The sequence below is a fragment of the Amblyomma americanum genome, chromosome 9 (assembly GCF_052857255.1).
Source record: "Amblyomma americanum isolate KBUSLIRL-KWMA chromosome 9, ASM5285725v1, whole genome shotgun sequence".
Taxonomy (NCBI): Eukaryota; Metazoa; Arthropoda; class Arachnida; order Ixodida; family Ixodidae; genus Amblyomma; species Amblyomma americanum.
The window spans coordinates 71,062,484-71,084,050 of record NC_135505.1 but is presented as its reverse complement, the minus strand read 5'-3'; the positions used below and the strand labels follow the sequence as shown (position 1 = coordinate 71,084,050).

The 21,567-nt window shown below is 46.0% G+C and overlaps 1 protein-coding gene across 1 annotated transcript in view; it reads left to right on the top strand.

Moving 5' to 3' along the window:
• LOC144105152 (uncharacterized) overlaps positions 1-5,064 on the top strand; it is a 102,539-nt gene extending 97,475 nt beyond the window's left edge. The window contains exons 7-8 of the mRNA XM_077638319.1: positions 1,476-1,692; positions 4,925-5,064. Of these exons, the coding sequence (XP_077494445.1) occupies positions 1,476-1,692; positions 4,925-4,951 (244 nt within the window). The 3' untranslated portion in view covers positions 4,952-5,064. The remainder of the gene's footprint in view (positions 1-1,475; positions 1,693-4,924) is intronic.
• The last annotated feature ends 16,503 nt before the right edge of the window (positions 5,065-21,567 follow it).

Below are 21,567 nucleotides of genomic sequence, written 5' to 3'. Positions count from 1 at the left end.
AACAAGGACTTCGTGCAAGATATCCGTCTTTGAACGACACGGGATGAATCTAACATTGACCTGCGAACTACCTCACCATAATAGTAAATAACTTGACCTTAACACCAGATCACATGTGTTCAATGTTCTCGCCACGAGCCCGAAACGACCTGTTGCCTTTAGAATCTGCATATTCCAAGACATCAAGTCAAGCCATTGGCATGTTGTGTATTTGTGTTCACCTGGTGAATGACAGCCTCAACAGGTTACAGGAAGCTGGTTTTCTTTTGTCTGTCGAGGCTTCTCTGGCAGAGAAGCTTTTACAAACATTGAACGCTGGAGCACCACAAGTTGGTGGCGGTCGGTCAAATATCAGACAGGCTATGTGTCCCCTGTATTCACAGGGTGTTCTTCAGCCCGAAGAACGTAGCCAATCGCTACGGTGTAGCGGTGGTTTTTTCTGCACCACGCAAGTTGGCCTTTTTGTGCCCCCGAAACGTCTCCGGGGAAAGGTGCGTGCGAGAATGCACGAAACGCCACGCCCCTCAGTTTGGCAGGTGTTCGGCGTGTGTTGTGCACGAAATTCCCTTGACATGTGGAAAACTATGCATAGACCAAATGGGCCGTTGTATTAACCAACGAATGGAGCAGCATCACCTTGCGATGAAGAAAAAGAAAGAGTCCTATTTGCCTTTACATTGCGGCGCTGGCCATTTGGCTACGCCTGGTAAGACATGCCGGCTAGATTCAAAATCTAGATGCGCAGTCGTTAGCAAACGGCACTTGAGATGGCAGAGGCTTTTTTCACACAGGGTTCAGGTCAGAGATAACTGCGTACGAATCATATCAATCAAATTGGTTTAAAAAGGTTTGCTGGCACGTGCGCCTTAGGCAATAAATTGACATGCATAAAGGAATATATGTTTTTCCTGAATAAAGTCAGTTGCAAGGACACCCTCATCCTGCTGCTCTTCTCGTTCGTGTTCTTTTTTTGCGCATTTCTTTGCTTAGGTACATATGTACGACAACGTGCACTCTTAAGTGAAAGCTGTATGAAAAGAGAGATTCTATTACATCACCCGGAACGCTGTACGACAAGCGGTTGCTGAACACTTTGATGCGAATGTATTGGAGAATACCGCCACCACATTGAGATCTGTTCGTGATCCATAGCTGGGATTTCATGCACACCTTCATGTTTTAGGGAGTAGGGATAGGGTATCTTCGTAACTCTGGCATTAGCTTACTGGTTACGTGGCCTGAACTAATTGCAGTTGTGTGTCACAAGACTCGGTATGACGTCGAATTACATCGTTTTCACGTTGCTTGTTATTCTCATTATGCCGTTATAACGGGAATTGGTATAGCATCGAATTTATCATTGTCACGTGACTTGGGATGGCTTCAGATTGCATCTTTGTCACATAACTTGCGTTGAAGTGTAGTAGATAATAATTTCGCATTATTAATTCAGCTTGTCTTTGCGTTTTTTCTAGCCTTTACATCACAATCGGTGGCCAAACATCATACTTCACTATACGTGGATTGAAAAGAGGACAATTTTTAATGTACACAGTACGCTTATTTACCAACGGGTACTTAGTTACCAACGACTTTAACCCAAACAAAAAATACAGCTTCCTTAAGGTGGATAAGCCGGACTACATAAAAGCTTCATTTGGAGAGAAAGTGGATATTTTTAAAGTGGAAGCAGTACGTATTGCTTTTATTTCTTTAATTACTGCCAAAAATATTGCACTGTCCCGGCTTGAGCGAACGGACATACTCGAGTTGCTTTTTCTCATTGGTAGTTTTCCCTGTCTTGTAAATAGGAAGCTCTAAAAAGATTTTCACCCTAAAAGAACATGTCTATGGTCGGCTCAAAGTGATGCTGCGGAGAGCCATTATGTTCGGCATAAAACTTCTTGCACATAAAAATCTTACCAATGGTAAGTGAGTGTGTACCACTCAACCACTTTTTTAAATAATAGGTGCACTCAGGTGAAAATTTGCTTTGAACCTGACACTTACCGGCCGTTTTTATATCTGACTAACTATTTATGAGAGTACAATCTTCCACAGTCACTTCTGTTCCATAATTATTAGGGACTGTGCATGATGTTTTCATCCAAACTGCGTTCGCGATATATTTGCCTTTTCAAAGCGGCTCAAAGTCATGCTGCGGAGAGCCATTATGTTTGGCATAAAACTGATTGCCCTTGAAAATCTGACAAATGGCAGGTTAGCGCGCATCACTCCGCAACTTTGTTAAATATTGGGTGCACTCAGGTGAAAATTTTGGCTGAAACTTACCGGTTATTTTTATACCTGATTTACTATTTCTGACACTAGAACAAGTAGAACTGCTTCGGAAATCTTACAGGTTAGTTTTAGTTTCAATATTATTAGGAACTGTGCCTGATGTTTTCATCCAAGCTCAGTTTGCGATATGTTTGTCTTTTAATGGCACCTAGCAGCGGAGAAGGTAAGCGCTCAAGTGGATATTCATCATGCTTTGTCAATTATCTGCGCTTTCCTTTAGCTCTGTCCCGTTATAACAAAAATTATTCAATAAGGCCCGTACTATGCACAATTGCGGAACCATTAGACGAGAGTATGACAGCCGATCGATTCCGTTGTTCCGGTTCAAATACGGGTGTATGATAAAAATGACACGCAAATTGCGTAGTCAAATCGGCTGTGCGTTTGCAGCTTAGCGCGTTTGCACCAAGGAAAATTGCTGTTGGTTAATGTTTAGAATAAAGGAGAGGTTAATGTTAAGAAAAAAGAGCGAGCCTCCGGTCTCGCTCTACTAAAATTCTACAGAAGTTCAGTCTACCTGAGCCAGAATTTGACCCTATAAACCCCATAACCCTGCCGCTGCACAACCGCACTATAATAAATTTAAAGTAATAGTTGCAACAGATGTGTTTCAACTGCACAAAGAACGGTCCAGTTGTTTTTCAAAGCCTTGTAAATGCATTAGCATGAGTGGCAAACCAATCTTTGAAAGTTAATTAAATTAGATGACCAAATATTGTTCAGCAAGCCTGAAAAGTGTAACCGAATTACTGTAGCATTTACTGCTCACAGCAAGTTACACCGCAGCGGTGGCTTAGTGGGTTCGATCCCCAGCTGCGCCGGGTACCCACCGGTGATAAATTGTGCCAGCTTTCTCCTGGCTTTGTGCTGGGCTTCTTTAAGTGAAGTTGTTTGGCAAATCTGTCAACAACCCCACCTTCAGTACACGAAACCACCTTGTGTTATGGCGCTCTTTGGCCATAGATTCCCTTGAGCATTATTACTATCGTCGTACATTACTGTTACATCCAAATATTAATGAGACTTTGAATTTGTTTTTGTGTTTTCATGCATGAAATTTCTGCACTGGCTACAACTAACAAACGCTTCAGAATAATAAAATTTATTGGACCACAGCACCCATTCAAATTCCTAAATTGGCGCCATTTTAAAGAATATGTGCTGTGCCTTTATGGATACCCGCTTTACTGACGCTGGAGAGGGCGACAGAGTGCTATAAGTGAGATTTTCAGCCTTATATGCCACTCATCAAAAATAGAAAAATCACTGATTTTCGCTTTTTATTCGACGGTTATATTAATCGTTGTATATGTGGTGTAGTCGCGCCATGTTTAATTTTCAATCAATACGTCGCTGACTTCATTTGTGGGCACTGTAACGATATTTTTTGTGTTGCTGTCTTTAGATGCAAAATAAGCCGATGTAGTGACCATTTTCTAGTGAAATTCAAAAATGACTTTCGCAGCAATTTCTCTGCAATGCATTTTAACTTTCACAGCGTCAGCAGCAGGCCCTAACTATAATATAACAGTTGAAAAGAAGCAAAGCGCCGACTTAGACAAGCAGCCACCTTTTTCTTTCCCTGAAGATGGTACTCTCATCAAGGCAGGGAAATGAGAGAAAAAACAAAAAAGAAAAGCACGCAATTAAAGAACATGCACTGTTTTCTCTCAAGTCTCCTGTTTAATAAGATGAGCCACTCGAAGATTACAGATTACAGAATTTATTTCATTAACATGCGAGTGCGGCACAAATGTTATCGACTAGAATGCCGCCTTTCTGATCGACAGCAGGGACCGTTCTCTTCTAACTCTGTGTCCTCCGAGTCTCCTTGAATCCCTCCCTACCTTATCGAAAAACACAACAGAAAATTTTCTCTTCTTACAACAAACTTTCCTGCAGTATTTTGGGACCTAAAAAGGGCAATTATTGTAGTAACAAGATTATCTGTCATGTTGAGAACTCTCTGCTGGTATCAAGAGAGCTAGGCCTGTTGCATGAACAGGCAAAATCTCAACACCACAGAAAAAGTTTTTGTAATGGCAGGACGACCAGAATTTCTGTTGTATTGTGCGATCGGCTCTGTCGTATTTTTAAACTGGGCTATAGTTCCTCCTCACCCTGAGATTCTTTCACCGTCGGCCCTGCTTCTGCCAAGTTTTTGAAAACCGTGGCCGAAACGCAGACTAGTCAGAAGACGAACCAGTGAAGCAAAAACTCAAACCAGACACACCACATTACACCGGTATATTCCTTGCTAAGCAGGACCAATGCTTAAAGTGATGTTAAACAATACGTGAGGCATACAAAGAGCTCTTGGAAGTGCTTATACCCGAGAGAAAACGAGCCACATTTGGAGAGAGAGGAACTGTAGTAGACGACGTGCAACTTTTCGAGTCTTGTTTGGGTTTTTTATTTCAATATTCAGATGCCTTTCGTGAATGCTAGGTTGAAACGTGCGCTCTGTTGTCTTTCCCGTTAAGTCGACATTCTAAAATTATAACTGCCAACTTGCCCTCTTCGGTAGTAATTATTTACCTTTTAATTGGAAACCTTTCCGCATGTTTGTTCCATGTTATGTCAGCAAACTCTGAACCATTCCTTTGTGTCTTCTTCCTTTCAGATGATGCCTGAAGTCAGCATCTCGTAGTGCTACAAGCAGCGTGCCCTATTACATCAAAACAGATGAATTGCAACGTATTTAAACTTCTACACGAATACTTGCATATCTAGGCGGTACTGATTCATGGAAAAAATAAAGAGTTTGTTACGGGTGAAAAATAGTGTGTCATCCAATTGATTTGTTAGTTGCACCCACGCCTCTTGATGTCATAAATAGCAATCGGTCTTTTACTTGCTTTGCATACCGATTTAGGTTCGAAAGATTTTGTTCCGCTTCATTTCAGTGTACACTCCTAATGCTCAGGCGTTGGGAGGGTGTAGCAAGGTATGGCACTGAGGCATATCAGCCCAAATGCTTCCTTCATTGTACTGACGTATGTAAAAGAACAACGAGATTTGTTCAGGAAATGATGTATATAGTATGACTAAACACAACTATTTTTGATAATTTACTAATGCCTGAAGAGAATAAATTTGATCACAAGCAGAAACGCATACAGTAAATCACGTCCTCTGGGCATCCTACATCTTTATTAACCAATATTTTGACTCTCATGGGTTCAGTATGACGGAAAAGGCTTCTTTTTTAGGTTTGGTAAGCAAGCCTAGTCGCGTCGAACAGGGAACTCAATTAAAACTGCATAGAATTGAATATCTCATTCGCAGTACTTACGTCGCGCACCACAGGGTGAACTAAGCTAAATCAGTCAGGCACACTCAGCTCAGTGCAGTGCTGCTGAGAAAAAATTCAGCGCCATTTGGTGATGCCGATTTCCTGACGTAATGAAACAAGTGGATTGTTATACGAAGGACTTTTTATTGCAGCTTTTGCTACTTATGTTTGGATAGTAGGAAAAATATAGACATCGCGCAGTGCTTAGTAATGAGAGGATCCGCACATCTTTAACATTTTTTTTGCAGTGACACGTTGCGAGCCGTCTGGGATACACTGGTTAGGTGCTGTCATATTGTTCGCACGTACTGGCTATAACGACGGAGCAATTCTACACGCTTTCTCCAATTTTACAGACATCCACCCGTATAGCCCACAGTGATATGAGGCATGCTTCAAGTGCGGAGGACGTCTCGACTTCTGTATTAACTAAGCGTGCAGATGTAGTAGGAGCCGTAACATTCCCGCAGAAGAAGGCACGCAAACAGGTATTTGTGGCGGAAGCTGTTTTCAGAGTTCTCTGGGGAACATGAGATGTGTACGTCGACTCAGCGTGCACTTCAGAGCCTAAATGACGCATTACGCCTCACAAGAGACTCTCCTGTAGTGGCGACAGTCAAGAAACAGCGATGAAGCCGCGGCCGGGAGCTTCAAAAAATAAAAAAAAACTTTAGAAAGCTTTCCATCTATGCCTAAGACGTGCGAAGCATCTACCTTGACACTAGCCGATGTCAAAAGCGCTCCACCTAGAGCAGATAAAGATGTTACCTAGTCGTAGTCGGTACCAGAGAAAGTGCCGCGAAAAATAGCTCTTAATTTTCGGCAACGTGAAAATTTTAACAAATGGGATCACTCGACTAAACACAGGTATGTATTTTTTGCAATGTTAAATTACGATTGGCATCGACTGAGAGGGATAGCAGTGATATGTAACCACTCATTACTTCGATAGGAAGATTCTCATGCGTTCACGAGAGGCTTCCAGAAAGTAAGCGCAGAGGCAGATTTAAGCCATGCCTTTAATAATTACATCTTCAGTCTTTGGCTGGTATGGTAGGATACTAAATGAAGGTATATGTATTGTCAACATTTTTCTATCCATCCAGATAAAAACATATATTAGCATGATGAAAAATCACATAAAATGTGCGCCCAGAATTGTGCGCACGTTAATGGGTTGCCACGGTTTCTTAAATGTCTTTCAAGCTTGTAAATATGCAGATGAGGCTGTGCGATCTTTACAGGGGATATAATATAGGAAACAGAGAGAAAAATTAACGACGAACTTAGCGAAGTTTCGCAGTGGTTTGTACACAATTGGCTCACAATTAACACTGAGCAGCAACCTATACCTTATTTCACTCAAGGAAAAAAGATATTAGCTGTGATAATTCAATTATAACATTAAATTGTAAACATTTTCTTAACACATCACGCACTAAGCGATTGGGTGTCGTCTTCGAATCGAATATGCACTGGCTGCAACAAATTTAGAATTTTTGTTCTAAAGTAGCTCATGGCTCTCATATTTCATTAAGGGAAGGCAATGTTTTCGTGAAGCGATTTTACCTGTATTGTATTTCGCGTTGGTTCATAGTAACTTGTTTTACCGTCTAGAGACATAAAGCGGTGCCCATAAAACGTTTGTAGAACCAATTATGAATTACCAAAAACTTGCCGCTCATCCCATAACCTTGGCAAAGAAATTCGACCCTAGCCGACCACTCTTATAACACTTGCGAATATTACCAGTATCAGGTGCATACAAACTAAACATAGGTCAAGTAATAAACATTGTAATTGCAACGAATGATTCCTCTGCTCTTTCACTCTTTAGATCACCACTGAAAGAAACAAGTGGCACCATTAATAATAGATCTAACCTACCCCCCCGCCATAAAACTTATGATCAAGGGCTATTAGAATACAATTGTTCACAGATATGGAATGAAGTTGTCGATGATATCAAACTCAAACATAATTTTGCGGCGTTATTGAAAAATATTTTTCTTGCCTGTCCGAACTGTGGGTTTACATATATTTGTGTTATGGTTTTGGCACTTTCAACTTATTTTTGTCTTGCCTCTACCGCTCGCCACTTTTCCGGAATATTCTGCGCTTTACGTATTTGGTATGCCGAGACTGTAGTAATTACCGACTTTTTTGCTTTTGCTCTTTGAATGCCGGCGATTTCTTTTGTGAATATTGTGTATTTGTAGTAGGTTTTAATACGTTGAATGAAGTTTGGTGTCATTTATTTCACAAAATAAAAAATAAGAGAGAGAATTTCATGCAAAACTACCGAAGCCCACTAATATTATCGAACAACAAATTCAATGTCTCCTTTTTTTAGTAACACAATTTTGGCACAAAGTCATCAACAGCAACGAAAGTTATGCCAAACATGTACTAAATATTGCGCGTTCGTTTTTTCTGATTGTTGTAGTTTTTGCTATTTCTGTCCTAGTGTCATGCGGTCAATGCATGCAGTTTAGTTTTTGCACTGAGCTCAAGGACAAAGTGTTAAAAAAATTGAAAAAGTTGCAGGAAAATAAAATTCCTATAGCTCATTCGTGCAGTAAATGCCCCAAACATCTATTCAAGTTCAGAAACTCGAAATAAGTGTTGAATTTGCTGCTGAGGAATGGTCTCTGAATTCGAAATTTGTGGTTTGAAAATTGTCGCAATGATATGTCTCGAATTCACAATTCTCTTATCCATCTGGAGCATTCTTTTGAGCGTCGTTTCACTGCACAGCGTCCTGAATTCGTTTGTGCAATTTTTCTTCATCTTCCTTTTTTGCTTGTTTCATCACAGCACTGCCAGTCTATCTGCTATCAAGTGGTCGTACATACGATCCAGCGGCAGATTGAAAATGCATCTTGTTTGACACACTTGTTTGTTTGAGGATTTACTCCTTTCGAGCATCGGCACAGCACGAAGACATTGCTGCATTTGTAGTGTAATTATAAAGTAGAAAGCAGTTAGCAGACATCGCAGACTCGAAATATTTGATGACACAAGCAGAACCAGTGAAGGCGGTCAAACGTAATAATACCGCTGGCGAGCCTTAAAATGAACAGATTGAAAGTAACACTTGTGTAGTATTGTCATTAGAGCTTGTGAAGGAAGCCCAATTTAGCTTCTATACTTTGCCTTTATTGCGAAAACAGCGCCTACGCAATAAAAATCTGCATTAAAACCCAATTTTTTTCAGCATTTAACCTACCATCTCCTTTGAATGAGACGGTGGTTTGAAGGGCCGAAATATGATTTTCCTCTTTTCAACAGCCGCGTAAATATGTATACCTTCAAGCGTAAGCATATAGAAATTCGGAACATAATATTAGAACCCAGCGTTTAATGAGACCAAGACGGGCGACTCAAACCAGCTGGATCCGCTTGACGAGCCCGAGACGAAACCAAACACCTCGTTCTCCTCCTCTTCTGCATAGTGATCGATGCCGTCCAAGAGGCTGACCAAATAGACTAAGCATCGCCTCTACATGGGTGTCACACTGTCCCTACGCAGCCGAAGCCCGCAGTGTTGGCTTGAGGGAAACGAGAGCGTTGAGAATCCAACCGGACAGTTCTATTCCAGCCCAGCGAATGCCGGCACGAGCACGAGACACCTGCCAGCCGCCGCGAGGCTCTTGCGGGCGCCCTCCCCCCCCCCCCCCATCCAAGCAAAGCCATGCCTCACACACGGCCTAGCCACTGTATGTGGCTACTGCCTACAACATCTCCCCCGAAAGAAAAGCAACCTCTTTGGAGGAATGACGCAACGTCCACACTTGGTGTGCCGGTGGGAGGCGTCAGCGTAGGTTGTTTGGTAATCTTCTAGAGAAATTGACGTCACAGGGGGAGATTCCTCGTAAGGGGCTTCAGTGCAGGTTGTTTGGGAATCTTCCTGAGAAACTGAACTCCCAGGGAGAGATTCGTCGTATGCAACGTCTTGGTAGTCTCTCCCCTCTTTCGCAGGCTTGAGAAAAGGGATAAAATGGGTTCGATTTCGCCGTATAGTGCCGCTCCCAGTGTCAACTATATATGACCTAGGCTCGCTTGCGGGCGACACCATGTTCCATTTTCGCTTTAATTCTGTAAACCATAATTCATCTCCTTCCAGAAAGGTCGGAAGTTGCCGTACGCCATGTCGTCTATCCTAATCTCTTCGCTCCTGTTCGCGGTATTGAGTTTCAAAATTCCGAAGTTTAGTGGCCTCTGGCAAATGAGGAACAAACCTTCCAGGAGTCAGAGGAATCTTTGTTTCCGCAACCGCCTCCCCATCAATAGTTCAGAACGACTGCAACCATTTTTCAATGGAGTTGACCGGCAGGACAAGAGGGTCAGGTACGGGTCTTGGGTCTTCTTGAATGAAGTTTTGACGATTTTTACCGCAGCATCAGTGAGTCCGTTGCTCTGAGGGTATTGTGGGCTTGATGTGACGTGTTTGAACCCGTATTCTTGAATAAACTCGGCAAAGTTGGAGGACAAGAACTGCGGACAATTATCGGAGACTGCAACCTCTGGAATGCCGTGCCAGGCGAAAATTGCATGGCAGTGATTGATCACTGTACTAGATGACAGCTTCTCTGGACGAGTCAGTTCCGGGTATCTGGAGTAATAATCAGTCACGATTAACCACGAGTGGCTATTGAAGAACAGGTCCGTTGCAACTTTCACCCGTGGTCTTGAAGGAAACTCGAAGGATGAGACGGTTCCGATAAAGCCCCCTTCACTGTGGGGTCCAGATGCTTGAACGATATCAACCCGGCGTGACATGCAGACAGACGTGTAGCGGCCCTTTTTGGGGCAGCCCCTGGATACCAGCGTCCGCGTTAGAGACAGTGAACGCGGGTGTCGTTCTTTCCCACACTAACGACACGATCATGGAACGCTGTCAGCTGGACGCTGATGTGGTCTTGATTCCAAGTGCTCTCGGCAGTCGTTGATGTGAGCAGCGATTGTGGGGTGCCTGACTTGCTGTTTGCCTGATGCAACTTTGTTGACGGTCAAAGGTTCGGGGTGAAGCGCCACTGGCAGCTGATGAATGCTTTCGACCTGCCTGACACTCTCAAGCGCCTTCTGAAGAGTAAGATCGGCATTTAGTTGCAGTCTCGCTGACAATTTCTGGTCTTGAATGCCGACGACCAGTCTGTCTTGAACCAGTTCCTCTCGGAAGGTGCCGTACTCACAATAGTTTGAAAGCGTGTGAAGCTACGAAGTCTTCCGAAGTGTTACGAAGTCTTCCACGGATTCGCCGACGTTTTGGATCCTCGTATTGAAGCGTTCACGTTCAAAAATGACGTTTCGCCGCGGTATGAAGTAGCTGTCGAACAGCTTTAGGACGAATTCCAAGTTCTGAGCGTTCCCACCAGAGAGTTTGAAGGTTGCGAAGACGCCATCGACCTGGTCGCCCATCATGTAAAGGAGTGTGTCGACCTGATGTGACCTTGATTTGTCGCAGAGACCGCAAGCCGTGCAGAAACGCTCGAACCACTTCCTCCATTTCGGCCAGGCCACTCAGCAGGAGTCGTGAAGCAGAAGGCTTCGGGCGGTTGAATGACGAAGGACGCCATATACTGGCCGCGTTGTCCAAGCCATAGACGCTGCTGTGACGTGTGCCACCATTGATGCGTATCCGAGCGAAAGGAAACAGCCCCGGCTGGGCTTACTGTTGGAATTGCATTACTTCTGACACCATGTTGGGTTGAAAAAAACGAGAGCGTTGAGACGCTAACCGGACAGTTCTATTCCAGCCCAGCGAATGCCGGCACTAGCACAAGACGTCTGCCAGCCGCCGCGAGCCCCACGTGGACGCCCCCCCCCCCCACCCGCGCAGCCAAGCCCAGCCACGCAGATGGCCTAGCGACTCCATGTGGCTACTGCCTACAACACGCAAGGCGAGTATTGCGGGGCTTCAGCCGGGCAACTTGAGTCACCTGAGTTGGTGCAGAACAACGGCCGCTTGCCGTGGTACGGGCTATGCGGTAATTGAGCTCACTAATCTTCTGAATAATAACATAGGGTCCTTCGTAGTGGCACAGCAGCTTCTGGGACAGTCCTTGCTTTCGGACAGGCGACCACAACGCGACAAAATCACCAAGGCTGTAAGTGATGTGACGGCGGTGGGCATCGTAGGGCACTTTGTACCGATCTTGAAGGCGAGGATACGAAGGCGGGCAAGGCGCTGGGCCTCTTCGGCGAGACAAGTGTCTCGGCCATGGGGGAAGTGTGACGCCCAAGAAAAGGCGATGCTTAGTCTATATGGCCGGCATCTTGGTCGGAATTGATGAATATACAGAAGAAGAGGGGAACGAGTTGGTTGGTTCCGTCTCATGCTCGGCAAGGAGAAGGCTGTTGTTTCCGGTCTTAATCGGCGAAGGTGATGTGGGCCAGCAATCCAGGCTTTGGGGCAGTGGCTATGTACCTGGCGGTGCTGCGCTAGCTTGCAAGTTTCTCCTTTTTGTCTATGCCTTCTTGCTCTTGTTCTGGGGTGAATGGGCGCACGACGAGAGCTTCTTCTCCCGGCCAGGGGTTTTCCCCTTGGTCGGCATCTCTTCCTCAAGACCAGCTCCCAGTTGGTCTCTTTTTCCGCAGTGAAGTTTCGAGCATTCCGGTCGCTTTAGTGCCTTCCGATGGAGACGCTATCCGACTGAACAACCCGCAGGACTACAGGCGGCTCTTCAGTCCAGATCGAAGAACTTCAAGCGCATTACTGATGTCCGGAAGCTCGGCAGTTGTGGTATTTTGTGCAGGTCACCGGATAAAGACTGTATTGAAGACCTGCTAAAGTGTACGACCTTCGCCAACCACCTGCTAAGCGCATTCATTCCGCCTCATCTAGCATGTTCCAAGGGCTTGGTCCGAGGGCTCGACTCTCGATTGAGCCCTGTGGAAACGCTCGAGAACCTCTCGTCTGCAGGAGTGATTGCTGTCCATCGATGCAGCAGGATGGTTGACGGAGTAAAAATTCCTACGGAGCCCGTCATTGCCACATTTGCTGGAATATTTTGCCCGTCAGAGATTAAGGCGTGGCCATTGGTTTTTCGAGTAGATGCCTTTAACTCGCGGCCCCTTCAGTGTAAAAAGTGCTGATGATTTGGCCACAGCGGCAAAGCCTGAAAATCGGCCTTACGCTGCTGTACCTGTGGGGAACGTGATTGCAGAGAAGAATCTCCTGAACAGCAAGAGAAACGTTGTTTGTGTAGTGATGCTCACTCTGCTTATTCGCCTGACTGTCCTGCACGAGCACAAGAAGTTCAGGTGCTCGAGATTATAGACAAGTGCAGATGCACGCGGATAGAGGCTTTTGCCGAAGACAAGGAGAAAGTCTCAGGCTACTCTAGTGTGGCCGCCATATACCCACCCATAACGGATTCTAGTTGGTCCCAGGCTATTACAGCGGCAGTTGAGAAGGCTGTGGCAAATGTAATGGATCGCATTATGGAAACCGTGTCCACGTGCATTCCGCAGGTCATAGCTGCTCAGATGACCAATATTCTGCAGGCGTCCACCGCTCCGCTCTTGCCTTCTTTGGCTTCGGAAGCTACTCCTCCCTCTGTATCAATCGATCCCGCTCCACAGGTCCAAAAACAATGTGAGCAGCAAAAGACCCCTCAGGCCTCTCCTTCGAACAACGTTATGGACGCATCCTCTATGGACTGTATAGATATGGAGTCTGATCTCTGCGCCCAGAAATGAAGTGGGTCTCCTCTGAATATTTCAGGTCCATCTTGCCCTCAGTCAAAGATAAAGAAAAGTAACGCAAGTCGAAATGCTAAGACCAGGATTGTAGAAAACGCAGTCGCGACTGCGGTACTCCTGCCAAGATAGGGTTCGTAAGTGTACTCCAGTGGAATTGTCTCAGCTTCAACAGATTTAAAATGCCTATGCAATCAGCTTCTACCAAATTTAGTTGCTTTACAGGAAACATGACTAACTACAAATTTCAATTCTGATCTTAAGGATTACAGTCCGTTCCACCTTGACCGGTCATCATAGGGGGAGGGTTGTTAGTTTTCATCTCTACAAAGTTCTGCCACAGGGCATGCATTTCTTTCCAATATGCGGACAATGAATGTGAAATCCTAGCGGTTGACCTCAGTGTCCCAAGTCAACAGCCCTTTACGGTAGCTGATGCATATTTCCCGCCTGGTATTCGTGACACTCGGCCCCTTGACTCAGTCATGTCTAGTGGCCGATCTCAAATTCCATTACTTGGAGATTTCAATTCGCACTATGTGACGGGGGGCTTTAAAACAAAGAGCTTTGGTTCTAGACTATTTGATCGGGCTTCTGACAACAACTTCATCTGCAACAATTCCGGATTGCCTAAGTTTGTTCGGAGTCAATGCTGCTCTGCCTTGGATTTAACTTTCTCCTTCCCAGGAGGCTTTGTTATGTCTTGGGCGCCTGTTGACAGTGCAACAAACAGTAATCACCTACCGATTAGTTTGCGTGTAAATTAACTTTTCATGAGCGACTTCACCGCACGTTAATAAATTACAGTTGCTTTAAAAACACGCTAAAATCAGCCCTCCAAATCATTTCAGACCCTTGCGATCAGACAAGTGCCGAAAGCAAGGCTGCACATCTATGTTCAGCACTAGACCATGCAAGGCAAAAGTCTGAATTTTTGGTTAAGAGAACCAAGGGTGCAATCGCAAACAATTGGTGGATTGCTGAGTGCACGCGTGCATATAGACGATGGAAAGCAGCTTGGAGGAATTTTCTAATCAATCAATGCCCAAAAACGTTGTTGGATTATAAATATGTTGCAGCAACATTTAAGCGCACTGTCGCACATGCAAAGGAGGACTATAATACAAATTATAATTTCCTTTCACAATCAGGAAATAAACGAGCTTTTGCTTAATTTCATGAGGCGCAACAAGGTGATTCCAGCGGCTGCCAGCATTGAATCACTCGTTCAGTCCCCTGCTCACATCGCAAAGGCCTTAGAGGATGTTGCTTTTGACCTAGAGCTTCACTTTACATCTACTCTACCTTCTCCTGCTATATTCACATGCACCTCAAGTGATTTCACGGAGGTCTTTATGTCTGAGCTGTCGCAAATTGTTCTGCACTTATCCCCAGTGGCTCCTGGCCCTGATAAGGCCACTTCATTTATGATCAAAATTTTGTTCAATGAATCTCCTGCAGACCTGTTGGCTCTATTTAACCATTCTAGTAAAGGTTCTTGGATACCTCATGAGTGCCTTCTTGCTGAAATAGTTCCATTGCTTAAAAAAAAGGGCAGGACTTAACTTTAGACAACATACGCCCTATTTCATTAACATCGAACCTAGTGAAATTGGTGGAAAGGGTCCTTCTCAGCCATGTCATGTCATTCATTTCGGAAACTGCTCTCTTGAATCCATGTCAAATTGGTTTCAGGCCGGGTTGTTCGATTTGGTGTGTTCATACTAACCTAGAGACTCGTATTAAATTAGCTCGCAATAGAAAACAGTTTGCTGCGCTTGTCACCTTCAATATCAGTAAATCATACGGCAGCGTTGAGCACTCGATTATGTTACTAGGATTACAGGAACTGAACTTCCCAAGCTATTTTGTAGCCTGAATTTCCGTCTTTTTTGGAAAATAGAAAATTTTACTTGTGCCAAAATGGTGTCTCCTCAAGGAGATTTCCACAGACAAGAAGTGTACCGCAAGGATCAGTTCTCTCACTTGTTCTTTTTAGGATTTTTCTAAACTGAATTTAATGCATTTAAATTGTGAAAACGTGTGTGTATGCCAACAATATTGCATTTTTTTGCATCAGCAGGTGACATTCACCCTCTTTATCGAACCCTGCAAAATCACCTCAATGTTTTTACAATTGGTTAGGAAAAATTCATCTGTCTCTCAATGTGAAGAAATGCGCATTGTTAGTATTTCAGGTTTCTGTTCCTGTAAATATCTGCCTGGTGTATAGAAATAACATATTACATCAAGTTCAGACGGTGAAGTATCTCGGAGCAATATACGACTCTACTCTATCCTGGCGGCCACATATTGAGCAAGTTTCTGCAAAAGGAGTTCGGGCCCCTGGCATCCTGCGCAGGCTTTGTAGTGCTAAGTCAGGCATGGGAAGGCATACACTTCTGATGATTTTAAAAATGTACGTCCGGCCAATTTTAGAGTTCTCTTGCGTTTTAATGTTAGGAGCACCTGGCTATAAACTTCGCTCTCTTGTACTATTGGAGCGTGAGGCGTTGCGCCTTTGTCTGGGGCTTCCAAAATATGTCGCCAATGCTGTTCGGCACTTGAGGCGCGAATCGCATCGTTATCAGCCAGGTTTCGCCTTTTAACAGATCAAACATTTTTAAAATTGTGCTACTCACCTCTTCACCCTTCCAGTATAATATTTCTTACTGAACCTTCCGCCTTTTTTGTGCCGCCTGGTCTCGTTTTCATACTGCGCAGATATGTTACGTGCAATCCCTCCTTGATCCTATAAATATTCACTTCACAGATGTCCGCCCAATGTATAAGAAATCATCTGTCCAGATTGAATTCGACGACATTTTCCCATCGAATGCAAAGCTGCAGCCCTTGCCGCTTCTTCAGGGTCTCTTGCAGGACCACCTAAGGTCATTTCCCTCTCATGTTCATAGTGCTACCGATGCCTCGCAGGATCGCGAAAAGGCAGGTGTGAGAATTTTTTCGCCTTCACTGGATTTGTAATGTTCTCTCCGTCTTCCTAACTTCACTTCAATTTTCTGGCTGAAATATTAGCAGTAATCTTAGCCTTACGAAAATTATAAACTACCGTTTCTCAGGTCGTGGTTATCACAGACACTCTGTTCATTTGCTCTTTATTATCCTGACCCACGGAGTCTCGGGCATTACGCCTCTTTAAGTTCCTGATTCCGCTTCATCTAAATTCGGCAAGGTTGCTTTGGGCACAAGGTCACATGGGCTTTCCCTTAAATGAGGTCGCAGATTCCTTAGCAAGAGCCTCTCTCTGCGGCCCAATTGTTGCTGTCCTGTCAACGTGTGCATATACAGCTGCGGTGAAGTTTCGCAGCTACACCATATTGCAGGAATTTGCTGCATCGGCTCTTACATCATCTCCCGAATATCAGCATCTTCTGCATCCTTGGAGTAGCAAAGACGTGCTCGCGCAGACTAGAGGTCTTTTTCACCCGGTTGCGTTGCCGGGTTCCTCTTCTAAATTTCTACCTTCACAGATCTGGCCTGGCGGCTTCCCCACTGTGCCTTTTTATACCGAACTTGAGACAATAGATAAATTCCTGCTGTTGTGCCGCCGCTGCTCTAATTTGAGGAAGCGTCTTTTGCAAATTCTATTTCATCAACATGCTTGCCTGTGTCCTCCGTGGTTGTTCTTTCCATTGGCGCTTCTTTGCTTGGACGAAGCGACAGGAGCGTACGCTCTGCTGTGCAAAATTATCTGCAAGAAACGCAGCGACTCCCATTATAATTTCTTTTTCCCGCTCTCAGTCAGTACGACATTGAAACATTCAGGCATTGTATACTATTATGCTCATTAAGCCATTGTCCGGTCTTCGATCTCCAAGTTAACAGGACCCCTGTCGTTCTGTCTTCCAATCTATCAGACTACATACGATTACCACTTCTTTTCTCGTCAAAAATTTCCCGTATCCAGCAATCAATCGCCTGTGTCTTGGCCACTCTCTCATAGTGGGTATGTGCCAGCAACGTCTGAGGCCTTCCTTCCTTCCTTCCTTCCAAGAGGACTCAGCTGGTTTCAGTCGCCCGTCGTGGTCTGAATAAATCTCTGGTCGTAGCATCTTGGTGAAAGGTGCCGGGTATAAAGGTTCCCCAAAGACGGATCTCCAGCTTGACCTACGCCGGAGTCGTCGCTTTGTTGGTCGGCTGGCTTCTATTCCCATGATGTCCCTGGACGGCGACGCTCCCAGGTCTGTGCCCAGCATTTCGTGGCAGCATTACCGGGAGCCACGGTCGTTCGCGGTTTCACCCAGCGACGACGTCGATGAATGGCTCACCCAATACCAACGAGTGATTCGCTGCACTAAGTGGAACCCCTCTGCCCGACAAGCCAACGTCGTCTTTTCCCTAACCGACACGACCCTGACGTAGTACGGCAACCTCGAAGATTCGTTCACGACATGAAACCACTTTGTAGAGGGGCTCAAGAAGTGCTTTGTTGGCTCAGTCGCGAAGAAGCAGCGGTCTGAACAAGCGCTTGCGAAAAGAGCTCAGCTTCCCGGTGAGATATGTAGGAGGTACATTGAAGAAATCAGGTTACGCAAGGTCATCTTCCCTCTCATGACAGAAGAAGACAATTTGACCACTTGCTTAAAAGATTTGCCGAAGACATTTACAATTTCTTTATCTGAAAAGAAAGTCTGGAGTCCGTGTCTAACGTCATCCAGCACTGTCGGACGTTTTAGACATTGAAAATGCGTCGCATAACACCTAAATTTGGACGCCGGGGTGACGATGGTGGCAGCTGTAGACACATCATCATGTGATCTGGCCTTCATGATCCACCAGATCGTTAGAGAAGAGTTGACCAGGTTGCTGGAAGTCACTGGGAATTCCTAAGCCCTCTATCCTGTGCATCCCACGCGCCCTATTCCGCGAGACGCCGTTAATGTGGCGGACGTTGCGGAACGCCGCGTACGCCGAGAGCTGCGGCCCAGGCACATACGGCGACTGCCCTGGACCTCCGGTCCAGCTTTTACCAGCCCACGCCGGCCACATACGACGAGCACTTCCGCCCGAGAGCTTCGTATGATGACTACTTGCCGGCGCAGCCTGATCCTTGTTCCTCTCGTGTGTGCTACCGCTGCGGTCAGCCCGGCCAGATCTCCCGATTTTGTCCCCGCCGACAACCGTCCCATTACGGTTCTTCTACCTATCCTCCGCGGCCTGATTACCATCTTGGTACCCGTACTACCCGCCTGGTTCCTGCAACCCATGGCTTGCTCAAATGCAGAATCGTTCGCTGCCATCAGATAGAAGTGTGACACCGCCTCCAGCTTTCCGCACTCCACGATCTCTATCACCCCGACGCCGCTCCTCCTCGCCTCAGCCGTAAAACTAGTCGGCGCGACCGATGGGGGTGAAGTCGCTGGAAGTATACCGCCGGGAGATACCCCAGCCTGTTGTTATGTTAGGAAACAGAGTGAATGTGCTAGTGGATGATGGTGTACCTGTGTTGGGTTTAGTGAATACAAGTCCTACGGTTTCAGTTATGAGTGCTGTGTTTTTGTGTCGCCTCGGAGGTATAGTTTTGTTTCGAAGGAACGAAAATGTCCAGTTTTGTGGTGTCAGCGGCAAACCGTTGCCGGCACTTAGACTTTGTAGTGTTTCGGTTTCCTTGAGTGGTCAAGTGCTCAGCATGAAAATGAAGGTGCTGTCTCGGTCGACACACGATGTTATTCTTGGCCTCGCCTTTTTGCAGATGTGTGGCGTTAACGTCGATTGTCACACCGAGGAGCCGAGCGTCGGCAAATGCTTCAGCACTGGCCTTGTGGAAGGCTCGCACAGTGGAGAGGATGTGTTCTGTGTTACCCGATATAGTGTTCTGCCTCCTTCTTTGGCTGTATGCGTACAGGTTTCCTGCCCCGATACCACTCTCGGCGTGTTTGATGCATCCTTGAAGGTATTGGTGAGCGCTACCAAAATACGGAAAGGGACGAACACACAAGACAAGCGCTCACCAATACCTTCAAGGACGCATTACCAACTAGCCCCAGTTGTAGCTCTTTTGACGTGTTTGATGCGACTTTGGAGCCAAACTATTTGTCCTGCACGAAGAAGAATATTTGGCTCCTCATGCCATTGTTTCCTTCACCAACGTACGCACTCCACTGTGTACAGTGAATTGTTCGACAGAATCTGTAGTACTGCCTGAAGGCACGAAGTTTGTGTTATCTAGCCACCACTCGCCAGAATCTGTTGCCTTGTTTACCGACGCCTTGGGCGCAGCTGCGCCAGAGCTTTACGACGAGTCGCAGTGACTTGCATGATGGGCAACTCGACTTCCCCGCATGAGCGCCGTGCTCGGTTGGCCGTCCTCCTACGACACTCCACTGTGTTTGGCTTCTCACTGCATGGTGGCCAATCTTCCATCCCCTATTCTCAGATCCTGCACAGAGTTGACACTGGCACCCCACATCCAATCTGACAATAGCCCTACCGAGTGTCACCCTCTGAGCGCAAGGTGATCAGTGAACAAGCGAAGGAGATATTAACCAAATGTGTTATCTAAGAGTCGTAGAGTCCCTGCGCTGCTTCTGTAATTTTTCTTCGAAAGAAGGATGGATCATGGCGTTTCTGCGTAGACTACCGTCGCCTAACGCCGTCATAAGAAAAGAAGTATACCCGCTTCCTCGAATCGACGATGCCATCCACTGCCTTTTTTTCAGCCTCCTACTTGTGTCCTATTTACCTACGGTCGGGGTATTCCTATCCTTATGCATCCCGCAGACCAAGAGAATACAGCGTTTATTACGCCTTACGGGCTGTATGAGTTTAATGTAATGCCATTCGGCCTTTGTGATGCGCCCGCCACCTTCGAGAGATTTATGGACACTATACTTCGTGGTTTGAAGTGGAAAATATGCATGTGCTACCTAGACGATGTTATTTTCGGAAAGACATTCAGTAAGCACAACGGCCGTTTCGCTCTCGTCCTGGACTGTATTCGCAAAGCTGTCCTTGTGCCTAACTATAAAAAGTGTCACGTTGCTGCGCGTGAAGCATTAGTGCCTGGACACCTTGTAGACAAGGACGGTGTCAGACCTGATCCAGCCAAGACTGCAGCTGTGGAGTCGTTCAAGCCACCACAGTCTCTCAAAGAGCTGCGAACTTTCTTGTGCTTATGCTCATACTTTCGCCGCTTTATTCATCGCTTTGCGGGCATCGCATACCCTCTGACAGGCCAGCTTCAGAAAGATTTGGCTTTCGAGTGGCCCCATGAGTGCGACTCCGCTTTCCGCCACCTAAAATTGCTTCTTACGTTCTACCCTGTACTTCGACACTTCGATCCCTCCGCCAGCACAGATGTTCATACCGACGCCAGCGGTGTTGACCTCGGCGCTGTGCTTGTCCAGCGCTGCGACAACAAAGGGCACGTTGTTGTTTATGCGAGTGGCTCACTCAGTAAGCCGGAGTGCAATTATACGCTCGCCCAGCAGGAATGCCTCACCGTAGTGTTCGCCGCGCAGCGTTTCTGTTCCTATCTGTATGGACGCCCGTTCACCATCGTCACCGACCATCATGCCCTCTGCTGGATAGTTAAACTTCGTTTCCTTGTGGGCGCCTTGCATGGTGGGCTCTCCGGCTACAAGAGTTCGACTACACAGTCGCCTAGAAGAGCGGTCGCCGGCACGCTCACGCGGACTATCTTTCGCGGTTGCCCCTTTCTGAGACGGAGTCTAACATCCATGATTTCGACCACTGCGTCGCGTAGTATCAGCGTGTTTTCCTGACCTCACCACATTCAAAGCGGGACAGCAGAGAGATTCAACCCTGCGGTCTCTTCTTGCGGAGGCTGAAGACACCTCCGGCTCTAACCACTTCTGCTTGCGAGATGGTCTCCTATGGAATAAAAATTATTTTTCTGCGGGATGTGCTTTTTCGGATAGTTCCGGACAGCCTGTGCCCCTCTGTCTTGCAGGCCGTGCAAAACGACCCTACATCTGGATATCTTGGGTCAGCACGAACGCTCCACCGTACCCAGGCCCGCTTCTATTAGCCGAAAATGCGGGCCACGACTGAGCGGTACGTCGCCAGCTGCACTCAGCGTCAACAATGCAAGCGCCCCAATGGCGTTGCATCTGGTCACCTTCACGCTGTGACACCAACTACAGCACATTTCGAGCAAGTGGGCCTAGACCTCCTTGGCCCATTTCTCAAATCCTATCATGGGAGCCGCTGTATAGTAGTTTTTGTTGATTACCTTACTAAGTATCGTGAATTGGCCGCCATAACCTACCGCACTGGGTGTATAC